Source organism: Melanotaenia boesemani, chromosome 6 (assembly GCF_017639745.1).
Source record: "Melanotaenia boesemani isolate fMelBoe1 chromosome 6, fMelBoe1.pri, whole genome shotgun sequence".
Classification (NCBI taxonomy): domain Eukaryota; kingdom Metazoa; phylum Chordata; class Actinopteri; order Atheriniformes; family Melanotaeniidae; genus Melanotaenia; species Melanotaenia boesemani.
This window is the reverse complement of record NC_055687.1, coordinates 27,791,761-27,806,621: the sequence shown is the minus strand read 5'-3', so window position 1 is coordinate 27,806,621 and position 14,861 is coordinate 27,791,761. Positions and strand designations below refer to the sequence as shown.

Sequence of the window (14,861 nt, the reverse complement as noted above, 5' to 3'; positions counted from 1 at the left end):
CATCCTTTGTAGTTTTTCTTGTCTTGCTTCAATGTAATGACCTCACACACACACACTCATCACACACTTACTCAGCATTAGTGTTGTTTCTATGGTAATATTGGTAATCATGCAAATTCATGCAATACAGCTTCATGCCTAAATAAGGACTTTGACAGTTGCAGAAATACATTTTGTATGTGTTTGATCCAAAAAAGAAAGAAGAAAAAAATTCAACAGTACATTTCCATAGTAATTTGATACTATGGTTATTACTATAATCATTTGGTTGATGCCTGCAGAATTTATACAGTGCAGGGTCTCCTTTTTGATTCAATCTAAAATATACCTCGTTTTTGGACTTGTTTATTAACCATTTTAAGGTAAAGGAAAACTATTTCACTGCATTTAGTGAAACACTGCTTTTCCTCACAGGAGAAAAAATAAATAAAATTTTTCTGGCTTTTTTTGACAATGCAGATGGAGACATGAGGCTCTCTGCCAGTAGTTTTGTACATACATTTTAAACACGCCAGTTTTCTATTGTTGTTGGTGTTTTGTGCCATCTCTAGCTGAACCTTTATTACAAATGATAATAACTTTGTCTGCACCGTTATGTTGTTTTTCTTCATTTTAGTTAGCTTTTTTGGATTGTGTTGCATAAAATGCATAAAATATTTCTATTTTCTTTTTCTATCAATACATTAAAGGTTGTGGATGCTGTCCTGCCTCCTCTGACAACACTTGCTTTCAGCAAAAATGGTAAGAGCTGTTGAGCTGATAAAAGACTGATTAGAGAATGAGATGAAAGATGTGGGAGAAAGTGTTAATGACTGAGTTAGTTTTTTGGAGTGAAAAATCGAATGCCATATATATATATATATATATATAACCTCAGCCTATATAACCTATATATATATAACCTCAGCCTGTAGAAGTTATGAGAACCAACCATAAAAAAATACAAACCTCGGTCCGAACCCTTCTCTCTTCTTGCAAGTCTAAGACTCTTTCCCCATCTTCTTCTGTCTGTCTGTTTATTCCACCCCTTCCTCTGCCTTGCCGTCTTCCTCCTCTGTTTTCACCTCCTCTGCCACCCTGACCCCCTGCCTCTTCTCTGCCTCTACAGTACAAGTATAATCTAATACAAATCCTAACAGCACAGCAAATATATAATAGTAGATGTAAATTACCACATGAATTTATTACACTACCAGAAGAGATGTATCTATTAGAAAAACAATCAGGTTGGTGTGGTGCTGTTAACCAGTTAAATTAGTATGAGTGGTGCTGTGTCAACTGTGTGCTATGTGAACCAGTGTCTGCCTTACTCTTCCACCGGCACCAGCCCCCAGGCCTCTCCTTTCTCTCTCTATCATGATTCAAATCATGAGTTTAAAACAATTATATGCACCGTATTTACTCAAATGCCTTTTCATAAATGAAATTTTATGCATACTATTATGCCATCAGAGCCAATAAGCCATTAAATGTAAACCACATACAGCATCTTAGCAAACAAGTGAATGTCCAAAGTTTCCTTCCTAATGCAAAAGCACATAATGCTGTACTTTTAAGTGTGGCTATTCTGCAATACAATACTCTCTGTGTCTCTGTGCATTACAGTGGAGTGGTCAGTGTTTGTTTTAAAGATGCTGTCCGAACTAAGTCCGGTCCTGCTGGTCCATGATGATGATGATGATGATGATGGCAGTGACAATGCTGAGGAAAATGAAGAAAGGACTAAGGAAAGGAGACAGAAAGAAGGGGCAAAAGAAAGAGAGGATGGAAAATCCTTAAGTCAAGTTGTATCGTTCTTCACTAACTGTCTGCTTTCAAGGTTGGTCTGTTTTTCAAGACTAGGTCTGAAGGTGTGTCTCGATTTCTCCTCTATTTAATGTTTTTGTAGAATCAGCTTTTTGAGTGACAAAGATAACCAGAAAGGCAGCAGAAACTCTAATACATTTAGTGTGAATTATTTTTTGGTCCATATTCATTGTTTTGTGCCTGTGGTGCTTTTCATCATTCTGTCTGTAATATCAGAACATTTGTTTTGATTTCCTTAGACAGCCAAGATAGAGATACATCATACAGCAGACTTATGTTATGCTAGTCTGGCTTTTCATTAGCTCATGCAGGTGCATTTTGAGGTAAATGTCATCTGAGCTTCACATTGAAGCAATATTCAAACTAAAGCAGCTAGGGCTGCACAATATCAGGAAAACATGTGATAACACTGTTAAAAGTTGCAATGACAATATGATCTGCGACAAATAAAGCTGCTGGTTTGTTGTTTTCTCAGACGGAGCTCCACTGGCAAAGCTCTCATGCACAGACATGTGCTGAACTATATAACTTGTGCTATAATAAAGCTAGTACTTTTCTTAATAAAATAATTTGGTCAGCAACACAAACAGGTGATGTACTAAGGTGTCCTTTAGCCTAAAGACTAGAGATGAAATAGAAAATAGACAGCCTCTGCAAAAGTTTGCAGCTGTTTCTTTAACAACTTGTAATAAATTACAGGGAGATTAATTTTATTTTCCAGTGTGGATTGTCAAAAGCAGTTTCTATCAAATCAAGCTAAGTTTACATTAAGACCTATAAACAGAATAACTTGCTGTTTTAATTTAAACTGTTTTATGTTGTTTTGTTTTAATTTTTTTAATATAACATTGTAATCATTATAATATACATTTTCCTTCCCTACTTAATGTTTCTTCCACTTACACCACAGTTTCTTATCTCACCCCACCTCAGAAACACAAACATTTTAAAATTCTGCTCTTCTTATTTTAGTTCATGTTGTTACTTATGATCAGAATAGTGTATTAAATATCAACACTAAGAAAGCCAAATGTTGTACTGAGACATGTTTATGTCTAGGTATGAGTCTCTTCTTCGTGCAACTGAGCCAGTCCCACTCTACGCTCTCAAATTGCTGGTGTCGATGACTGAACACAGCACTCACATCTGCAGGTACTGCACAAGTACACACATTTAATTTCACAGCCACTAACAAAATTTAAAAAAAAAACTCTTGAGACATCATGTGGGCACATAAATTTTATGCAATTTTACATTTGTTCAGAGAAAATCCTTTTTTTAATATTACATTCTCAGTCTTATTGAAATGCTTTGCAGGTGAGGATACAAACACACACACAGGCACATTTTAACCATGATGTGTAATGTTTTAATTCCAAGGCCAGTGATTCCCAATTCAGCTCTGTGAATTATTCCCCGCCATGCTCACAAATGCATACACGGATAAATGTGCTCTCTCCAGCATCTACCTGACTAAATCATTCACAAACACATTCACCCCACTTTACAGGCAATGATTTATTTGCACTCTACAGTTTACAAATATGAACAAATGATCATTTGTTGGTGCAGCTGATGCACATTTAGTGCTAATAGTAACAACAGCATCCCAGCTGCACCTCTGCTGGTAATCTGCATTCAGAAGGACCCTTTTCACCCCTCTTAAAGCCAGTGTTTTTCTGCATTGGTATTCAGTTTAGTGACAAGCATAATGTGCTACACAAGCCGAGATGTGTGCAAACTTGATTTTTTTTTTTTTTTTTTTTTTTTTGAAGTATCTCTGCAGACCAGCTACTCCTAAAGAATTTTGCTTAAAATGCAATGCATGCTGTTAAAATATACAACACTAAGACAGAATTATAACTGCATAATGTAGAAGCAATTCGCTATTCAGGAATTTCTAAACAACTCTTAAAAGGGTAGTCATCTGACTCCAAAATAACAAGGGATAATGATGTGTCGTTGTTTCACACAACAGCTGCTGATTCATTGTCTAAACGGGGGACAACTCACCTGTGGGAGTGGATGTTCTTCTTTTGTTGTTGTTTTTTATGCACATTTGGCACTTTAACCTGACTGCAAACTAACCGTTGGTTTAGTGTCCCCATGAGTAAAACTTTATGCAGGATGCAGGATAACTATTGGACTAATTACATTTTTGGTGAATTTTTCACAAAAGGATATGATAGAGAAGAATAAATGTTCACTCTTAAGCACCTGATGAAATCATTGTCAAACACAATTATCCCATATTACAAATAATTATTTATTTGCATGCTACAGTTTGCAAATATAAACTAAATATAAACCTTTTTAATGCACATTTGGGACTTTAACCTGACTGCACACTAACCACCTGTGTTAATGTCACCATGAGTAGAATTGCCTTTTAAAACTAAAGTGATGGAGCTGAGCTACAAGATGGAGAAAACTGGATAAAGTCCCTTGTGATTACACATGTTAATCTTTGTATGCTTAAATTACTGGAGTGAGAGTCTTTAGTCAAAAAACATGCATGTAAATTCAGCTGTCATACTGACATGATGTTCAAACTTAGTTGGCAGCGCCTAAGACAAACTAGTCCTTACTTAACTAAAAATCCTGCCATTATTAGTTAAAAAATGTCATGAACATGGCAGTGAATGTGAACAAGTATTGGAGCTCATCCTTACTTAGTTATTTAACCTTTCAACTTTAAATATCATAAGTATTAATTTATAACAGCTATAATTAACCTTGTGTGTGTCCTTCTCTCATTTCTTTCTCTGCTTCTGTCCACTTATTTTATCTATAGCAGCAATAATAACTTAAATCTCTAAATAGGCCACACTCCATTTCCATCCATCCCTTCCTCTCCCGCTTTTGGGGTTTAAAGTTCATCTACATCGCTAAATACGCCCCTACTTCTCTTATCTGTAAAATTACCCCCCTCTCGTCTTCATCCTTCTCTTCCTCCACCTCTCTTTATCCCCCGCTTTCCTTGACACAAGTGGAGTGACGTGAACTTTTCAAATTGGTGTCAGCACTCTTCTCTCTACATGTTTTTCTTACTTACTTTTTTTCTCTGACATTATTAACAACATTTCACATTTTTTCTCCATTTCCCCCTCTCCCTTTCTCTCACCATCGCTAATTTATTAACATTAGTCTTCATTTCTCTCTTTTTCTGTGCCCTCTTTCCACAACTTTCCCTCCATCACTGCGGTTATACAATCAGAAATTAAATTGCCTGGGTCTTGGTTAGATAAGTGTGGCTATGAAGCCAGCCGAGCGGTAATTAGATGGTAAATTGGGGACATTAACGTTGGGAAGGCAGCCTGCTGTCTCTCTCTGCATTATCACAGTCCAGACACACCTTCAAACAACTACATTTTCTATGACCTTTAGCCAAAGAACCTCTTACTGTGTGGTTACATGTGTGTTTTTCCATGAATGTTTAACATCCTTATACACCAGCTGTGTGTTGATGCGCCCTAACCTTGTAACCCATGCATATTATTTTGTCCTAGTTTAACTGGTTAGGTATTGTGATTATATAAGAATCTTTATCATGTCTTTGACAAACTCATATGTGATCATGAAATCATACTTTTTGGGCTGTGATCTTTGTGTGAGAGAATTATAAAAAAAATAAATATGTAAACCATGATACTGTTTAGGTTCTTAAACTGTTCCGTATTCCCAACTGTGACAGTTATCGTGCCTGGGTAGCTAAAACAATGCCAGGATGCAGAGGTCTACCAATGTAGCAAGTGTTTATTTTACAAAGTACATGTTGCAACTAATGCTTTACAAACTAGAATCTCTCAGAGAGCGCAGACCAAGCATTGTGATTACTTTTCTTTTTTTGTGTGTGTGTCAGTGATTGTGGGCATTATTTTTTTGTTAGAATCTGTAATAGCAAAATGATCCCTTTCTGTCCATAGGAAAGAAAACTTTAAAACACCCATGGCAGAGTCAAGGATCACCCCCAAAATCTAAACACTTGTCCCTTATTTAATATCTGAGATATCCTGAAAATGTCATCAAATAACTAATTATATAACTAAATTAAACAAACCAAAAGTGATCTTACATTCGCCCTGCTAAATTCACATGACCAACAGGCCAGAGCTTAAATAATTCACAAAATGGCTTCATTTAGAATTAAACCACTTGACAGGTAAGTCTGTTATTTACAGGGACTCACAATAGTGTGAGCCTACTAATTTCCATTACCTTCTTGAATAAACCCTAAAACAGTGACTATTTCTTCAGTCTTTGCACCATACTCATCTAAAAAAAAAAAAAAACTAATGATTTTCTTAGCTCAGTTCAACTAAATCTACCCCAACATGATCCCTTCCAGTGACATCATTAATGACTTAAATGAAGTGATCTGGGGTTTCCTCTTTTTATCACTGGATCACATAGCGAGCATGGCGAGAAACAAAATCAACTTTAACTTTAAATGCAGTTTTTACCCAATAAATAGAACTAAATGTATTAATACTGGTCTGAGTTTTGATTTAAAGAGATATTTATGTATTTCAGCTGTAATAAAATAGAAAGCATTACACAAACAAACCCAGGATAGGTGGCGTCTGCGAAGCACCGAACAAACCGTGTTTACTGTTATTTTTATTTAAAAATTTTGCTGTTTATATTCTATTGTATTTAGCTTATATTCTATTTATATTTAGCCTATATTTCTATTTTTTTTTCATGTCTTATTTTATTTCACTTATTGCCCTCCTTCTTATGGCTCAAACCGGGACCTCAGTTCTAATTTCGTACCATAAACATGTAAATGTGAGCTGGTATGACAATAAAGTTCCTTGAATCCTTGAATCCTTGAACAATGTAGCTAACATGGTTAAATTAAATCAAGCAAATATCTTTTTACTGTTAAAATGATGTGAAATATAGCGACAGTGTTCACTCATCCACTTCTTCACACCCACAATAAAAATAGCAATACTGTTTGATTTATGCATGATTTAGTGTGTGTTGTCTAACCAGTGTGCGCTCTATTAAAGTCATCTGTTTTGTTTGTGTTTGTTTAATGTCGGTTGTCATGCACTTTGCCTATTGATGTGTGGCTGATGGTTTTTTATTGCTTGCTGGCCTGTCATCTCATCCTTCAGCCTGTCACCTCCGTAAAGGAATCACATCCATCAGATGCTACTAACATAATCACACATAATGATCAGCTGTTTTTTAAAAGGCCTAACTATGAGTAAACAGATAAATATGTAGTACGTTGTCAAGTAAAGAACCGTTGTTCAAATGTGTCATCATTTTTTAGAGTTTAAGACTTTGTACTGAGCGTTGTCTGAATGAGGAATTGAAATGGATTTTTTTTGCTAAACTTGAAGGAGGCTTAGGTGTAATAATTTAGAATGCGTTCCCTCAGTTTAGCCTGTTTTCAGTCAGTGTGTCTCTGTAGTCAACATACTAACCAGAGTATGAAAAAACTGTCTGAATCTAACTATAACAACAAGGGATTCCATGAGAAGTTGAAAAAACTTGCTGGGTACATGGCTGGACAACAGTTTGATCCAGAAATGATAGGTTTTTCTTTTCTTTTGTATAGACTGCTCAGAGTTTAGTGGAACGGTGTCAACAATGCTTTCTGAAATTTGTGTTAATCCCCTTAAAGAATTAGGTCACAGGTATGCCGTAAAATTGATCAGGTGGAACAACATAAAATAATGGAATAGGACAGAATAAAAACAAGACAATTAATGTGTAAACAACATTTGACCATTTTGTTTTGTTTGTTTATCAGATGCATCTGACTTAATTTGCTTATTTAAGTAGAAGTTTCCAAAGGCTGTCTGATGGCTCCAATGTGAGCTATAAATCATGGTTAAAACAAAAATTGAGTATTTAAATAAGTAGGCTTTGAGGTATTTTTTCTCCATTTGCAGCCTGAATTTATTCATGCTTTCTTTGTGCACACAGACCCAAATACTTAAGATGTGTGTACATGCTTTTTACATACTACGACGACATACTATTTCTTAATCAAAGAACCTCAATCAGGAAGGAGACTGAATGTCAATGCCAATATCTTTTTTTTTCCATCTTGTTTTTTTTCATCTAGTTTTTCAGTGTTGATTTAAACATATTACTCCTGTTTAACTCCCAACTCCCCCTTTCTTCACCTTTGTCCCGTCTGCTCAGATCCCCACTCCTACAATCTCCACTCCCCCCCAGCCAAATGTAATCTCCTTTCATCTAGTCTTTGTATCACATTCTCTATCAACACCTTTTTTTTCTTTTTTCATTTTTACTGTAAAACTAGTCCACCCTCTATGATGGTAAAGCAGTTAAGTGTGACTACAAGTCTCCATGAATGTGCTACATGTATGTATAAAAGGTGTGTCCACAGCTGCCTCAAAAGGATTTTTTTTTTCCATCCTTCTCAGGTTGATCAAACACAGCAGGATCCTACCACTAGTTTTTCAGCTCATTATGGTAAGAAAGCAAACTCACTTAAATAATGGCAGTCAAATATTAAGCAGTTGTACTAGCCATTGATTAAATACAGTTAGAATTTGCAACATTTTGTGGTGTTTCAGCTCTGTTTTATGTAATCTCTGTTTTGTATTGTGTGCCCTACTCTCTTCCCTCACTAACCCCAGCTAACCCTTTATAGACGTATTTGTGTAAATTGGTGTGAGTGGTGTTGACCTATTAGGGGGCTGGTGTAATTTACTGGCAGGTCAGTGACTGAGAGGAGGAAGGGTGAAGAGAGTGAGAATATGGACTGCATTATTAAGATTGAACACAAGACCTTATACACAAACACAGCACTTTCCTGTTATCAGTGAGGCATAACAAGGTTCCCAGTAAACAATTTATTTCACCTGACCCTTTTTGCTAGCACACAATCTAACACACCCATCAACATAATACAATCTGTTTTCAACAAGCTAAAACGCTTGTGCTGCAGGAAACTACTTTTGTTCACACATACACACAATCACACACATACTTAATAATCAGTGTTCTGCATGGCTGACAGCACAGCCCCAACTAGCTGATGCTGAATTTTTAAACACTGTTCTCCAGCAGCCTGATTAACACTGCTCTTGATTGTTTACTCCTGTCTGAACCACTCATGTCTGGATCCATTAGTCCTGTCTGTGTTGCTCACCTTTGGATTGATTTATGCTGCCTGAAATCCTCTGATCTAGACTGAGTATACCTGTCACTGGTGATCACACTTGTCATGGAGAAACTCACCTAATTGTATTTGTCTGGATGATGAAGTAGTTCTGTTCCAGACATTAAAGGACCTCAGGATTCTGGCTTGAACAGGGCTGTTAACTGTTTGATTGCTATGCCTGAGAAGGCAGCAGACTGCTCAGAGTGGATAGCTTGCAGTGAAATACTTGAGCTTACCCTATCGTTTACCATATCTTTGCATGTTATGATAGTAGATTTACTGATACAGTATGCTGCTTAGTGAGTTGGGCTGCAAGTTACATTTAGGTTTCTTATTTGTTCATTGTCAGCTTTTTGTTATATACATCGATGTCATTTTATGGCATTTTAGACCATAACGATCAAAACAGATTAGCCTTGTCATTTGTTGGTACAAAAAGGCTGTTTGTCCAAGGCATGAATTCATGTCGTTGTCTTTAGCCTCAGGCAAGTATACATGATGAGCACCAACCAGCCTTATCAGCTCGTACACAGATCACACTGATGTGTGCAGACCCTGGAGGCAGAACTGGCGTATCTCACAGAGGATCAAAATGTGAAATGGGGCAGAAGGATGAAGGAGAAATGAATTACTCGAGGAAGGAGGACTAAAAGTTCTGTTAAGTGCAGAAAAATAGAAAAGGAGAAAGGGGAGGTGCAGGAAATGGGAGTAAGTAGAAGAAGACTTTATGAAAATCTGTTTTGTTAATCATTGTCATAGATTGCATCTCTACCACCTCTTAATTCCTCTTGTAGAACTTGTTCACATAATCTTTTGCTTAAAATTGCAAACCTTTATCAGTTTTTACAGTTTGTACAATATCTAATTCTTCTCAATAGAACACATCAGTACACGTCTAGCACTTTCTTTCTATTGTTATGCTTCTATCAATAGCAATGTTCCAAAAACCTGCAAAGTACAAGCATCGCCTTCAGTGAAAACAAAAAGTTTGAATATAACTATTTTTAGCTGATAGCATTGACAGCTCAGTTTGTACAACTGTCAAAAAGTACCTTCCTTAATATTTAGCAGTGACAAGAAGTCATGCCATGAACCTGAATCCAATAAACTTGAGACTTGCCAAACTTTACAAACTAGGGAATTTCAGTGACAAAATGATGACAAAGAATCCATGCTGTGGATAAAGCAGGGTAGTATGTTCTGCTGCTTGGCAGGAACCCATGTTGCGTGGCCCATGACACACTAGTGATAATTGATCTCATGTGCCATGTGGGGTGTCTTGCTGCTGGCAGTCTGTTGGAAATACTGCTGTGTGGGTGTCAGTATCATAGTTAGACCCTGACTCTGATACACTAGCTCTCTTAATATCTCTTTGTTGAGTGTCCTAGAATGGAGCAGGTCTGAGCTGAGGGCTATAATCTTAAAAAGCAGAAACATGTAAAAGCAAACGAGACAATTTTAGCAGAATCGTTTTTGGAAATAGACTTTCCAGGTTATCAGTTTTCTTATTATATTGTTAGACGTTGTTTTCAAACCAAGTGTAATGCCAGGTTGTCTGTCATCCATGAAGATGTTGTTTATTTGTGTGAAAATTCCTTAGAATCATTAACCATCTGTTCTCACAGTACGGTGAAGTTCACAACTTCATCTCTTATCTGTTTTCATTATCAAACAAAATTATTAGCTCACATTTTAATGTCTTGTTTGATGTCAAATAATATATATTAGCTAAGGTAAAACAAAAAAAATCTTCATTTCTGGTTAAGTAGGTGGGAAGAGGAATGCTGTAGATAGCCTGTAACCTGGCTTTGTTTCTTTTTCAAGTCTAACAGTGTGACCAGTGGAGTGGTCCAAAATGCAGTCGTATTGTTGTGTAATCTAAATGGAGACACAGTCTTGGATCAAGAACCACTACATCAACAAGGTACAGTATGTCTATAATCTTCATGCATTACAGATCGACAAAAGAAAAAAAATCTACTTGTTTTTGCTCCGAATGATTATTCCATGCTTCCTGCCATTTCAAACACTAGTAGTCTTGGTAAAGAGGCTTTTCTAAGTCCTAACCACGTATCTGTCTTTGGCCCTACTCTGTTCCTGCACTCTGCTGAATTTATGGATCCAATCAGCTCACATTAGTTGTTACGTTTCTTGTCTGCATCTATTTTTAACACCACCCAACTGTAAAATAATGAATAACTGGAAATTAATCATTTTTCAGAACTCAGCTTGATATAATTATTCACTGTTAACCTGTCTTGATTCTGCATAAAAGTTCAGTCAAATTTAAGCTTTTAGTCATTTTGTATTTGGTATATTTTAGAGCCATTTTTTGAATTACAGTGTGCTAAAATGGACCTAACTCATGGATTAGGATTTTAATTACAGATATGGAAGGAAGGATTTGTTAGACGTGAAGTGTAGGCATGTATGGATTTAGTCGAAATCTAATATAAGAGAATTAAAGCAATAAAAATGTTCACAAATGTAAGTGTGCAAATGCTGCTATCTCTGTAGGTCTTTTAAATGTATATGAAAACGTAGTGTTACACAAAACAACACAATACTTGTTTTCTTAAATTTCTGAAGGTCTGTTTCACTTCGTCCCTCTTGCTTTCCGCTTTTTCCTCCTGAAACTTATATCTACCATCATTCCCTCTTCTGCCTGTTTTTCCATTGGGTCAGCAATGCAGCAGTTCACTAGTCAGCATCATTATCATCCAATCAGCTCTCCTCTCAACAAGAAACTGTCAACCCAGCACTAATACCGGCCTGGCAATTAATGCCACCTCTTCTCGTTTTCCCTCCTCTTCTCTCTTTCCTCTATTTTGTTATTCTCCTCATATCTCTCCTGTTCACCTTTTGCTATCCTCCACTTTTCCTGTCTACTCAATGCATTTTGTCCCATCATCTCCTCTCCTACTTCTCTTTTCACAGTTTTACCCCTGTCCCTATCCTCTATTTTGGCATCTTCTTCTCCTCTCTCCCTTGTTTTTGTAGTGGTTCACTCCAGATCAGTGTAGTGATGGGAGGGAAGAGGAGAGGGAGAAGAGGAGAGTAGAGGAAAACGGAGGAAGCGTGTATAATTGGCTTTTTAAGGTGTGACAGAGAGGAGGGGAAGGGTGGCATGTGAGTCTATATATGTGTGTGTGTTGTGAGGCAGTGAAATAGTCAGTGAAGAGCAGCAAAATAGGGAGGTGGGTTTTGTGGGCTTGAATATTTTGTGCATACTCTTCTGTATATGTTTAAGACAGACCATGTGTGAGTGTGTGTGCATGTGTGGATGCAGTGGAACCAAGTGTGTGTGTGTGTAAGAGAGAGAGGAGATGAGGTTTATAATTGGGCAGATTTGACTCTGACTGAGATAATGCCCCCTGGGGAATGAAGACAGAGATAGGGCAGAAGAAGGGAATGACAGAAAGAAAAAGAAGATTGTAAAAAAGGATGAGAGGAGAGAGGGAAGATGAGGGAATCAAAAAAAGGTAAAGAGAAGGTTAAAGGAGTAGCAGAAAGGTGAAGGAAGAAAGAATGAGATGCACAGAGAGAAAATGGGGTACATTTGGGTTTAAGACAAAAGGGATGGATGAGATTATCGAGGAGTAAATTGGAGGTAAAATGAGTGACAGAAAAAGAGAGAGAAGCAGCAGCAGCAGATGATGCCAAAGTAAGAGATGATTCCTAAACAAAGTTCGTTTGATTTGGTACGATCATGTATTGCTTATTTTAATTTGAGGGCATGTAGCAGACTAATGGAGAAAGTCTAGTCTGTAATCTGATTATATAAGGATATGAAGCCTTGGGCTTCTCCACTGAGAGAGAATATGAAACCCATTTTGTAGGCACATCGAAAAGCAGGCTGAGTGATTTAATAAGGAAATGGACACATCAAGAGCATGTAGCACATCAGAAATTCAGCCCAACATTTTAGAAGTACTCCCACCCTGAGCTATCCTTGAGTTTTAGTCTTGAGCTGAGGTGCACACAAGGTGTAAGATAATTAAAGTAAGGCTTTCCTTTAATTAATTAGAAAAAGTCCTTCGGCACTCGAGTCCTTGAGGGTCTTTTAAAGTTCCTGTCTGGGTTTAAACCATCACTAATTCTTGTTATTTCTTTTGACCTTCTGGATAGAATTTTTTAAAGTAATTGCTTCTGTGCAGGTGCTTTCTATTTTCTGTGGAATTTGAATCAATAAGGTGCCATTTGAGATTAGTTTCTTGTTATTTCCCAAATAATGTGGCTCTTTCACATTGTGTCCATATGTATCCAAGCATTTTTAAGAGCCACCCAAGCATATTGATATTATCAGGATCTGCCTTCCATATTAATGTTTTCATACTAGCAAGTCCCTCCAGGTGTCTGAATTGACTGGTTTTCATAGTGGAAATCATTAACCCCGTTTTGACTGCTGTGCAAAGTCAAATGTTGATTTATACATTTTTGTGATAACAGAAATCTTGAACTTGTGAACAATTAGTCGAGTCTGTGTGTTTTTAAGGATGATATGATCATTAAAAAATGCTTCTAAAGCAAGTACAACACACAAATGAGTTTGCCCTCGTATGCATCACCTCTTCTTTGATGAAGACCAAGAATGCTGCAAACATTTAAGAAGAAAATTGCTCTTTTGAAATGTTTAGACATTTTTATTATTTCCCATTAATCATTTGTAATCAGTTTACTTGTTTGATTTATTTATCTCTAGAAAACTTTCCTTCTTTACCTAAAGTAGAAGCCCTGACACTTCCTCTCTGCTGATTCTCAGCAGTACTAATTTTACTGTGGTTTATAAATAGATAAGTTGCAAATCATTGCAGAATGGCTATTTTTAACTTATAGTCTAGAATGCAGAAAAAGCACTGTGTTTTTCACACATAAATTATACATATGGCCCTTAATATGGAAAGGTGGCTTTTTCACATGTGAGACATTAGTAAATATACATGTTTTGACTGAAAGAAAGAATTTTCTTGTTGCATTTCCTCTCATTCTACTTAAAAACATAGCCTCTTCTTAAGTTAACATCTGTATCTGTCAGAGTAATACTCATTATTACTCAGACACAAACACACATTTAGAATTGACACTGGATTCTCTGGTGTGACAGCATAAATATCCCCAGTATCCCCATTAAGAGCCTGTATATGTAATGTCTGCATCTCCTCTAACCAGCAACCTTCTTGCTTAGAGGCAGTAGTGCTAATAACCAACACACCACCGTGCAGTTTGTATTATACCACACTTTCTACATTCACATTCTTTTCTCAATAGAAGTCGTTATCTTAGCCAATGAAATTTCCCTTTTTGATTATCCAAATTTTTTTTGGAATTTCTTTTTAGTGAAGTAGTATGTTAATGTCGACTTGCTGCTTCAAAACTAAAATCAAAATCAAAGTGATAATGGTTCTTATTCTTCCATGTTGTAGCCGAAAAGAAAAGAAGCAGGAACTGGAGTTTGTTTTCTTCCAGGAGACGTAAATACGTCACGTCCGCCCTCTGTGCAATCAAAACTCTCCCCAACCCGTAGATCTTAAGCAAAATTGAAGAAAGGCGATTAAATGTGTTTTTCATGTAAACCTCAATTTGGAATTACTATTTCCATATAAACACGGAGGAAAGTACATTAATTCCAAATTATTTAATTATGAATAATTAATTCCGAATAAAGAAACATCATGTGAAGTAGTTTAGAATATGAAGATAAAAACAACCAGTTGAATCTTTTCTTCAAAGAAAATAAATGTGAAAAAATAAATAAAATGAGAGACTGCAGCTGGAAAGCCCAAACACACCCTGTGACTTCCAGATCACTCTAGGGACTCAGTCAGCTGAGAGGAATGCTTTTTATGCAGCCCGCAGGCAAATTAGGAGGGCTGATGGGAGTGTAAACAATGCATCCATC

At 36.6% G+C, this 14,861-nt stretch overlaps 1 protein-coding gene across 2 annotated transcripts in view; it reads left to right on the top strand.

Moving 5' to 3' along the window:
* The window catches only part of ulk4 (unc-51 like kinase 4), a 98,044-nt gene that overhangs the window by 63,538 nt on the left and 19,645 nt on the right, over positions 1-14,861 (top strand). For both annotated transcript variants that reach the window (XM_041988709.1, XM_041988710.1), the window contains exons 28-32: positions 690-741; positions 1,606-1,819; positions 2,866-2,958; positions 8,220-8,268; positions 10,787-10,886. In XM_041988709.1, the coding sequence (XP_041844643.1) occupies positions 690-741; positions 1,606-1,819; positions 2,866-2,958; positions 8,220-8,268; positions 10,787-10,886 (508 nt within the window). The remainder of the gene's footprint in view (positions 1-689; positions 742-1,605; positions 1,820-2,865; positions 2,959-8,219; positions 8,269-10,786; positions 10,887-14,861) is intronic.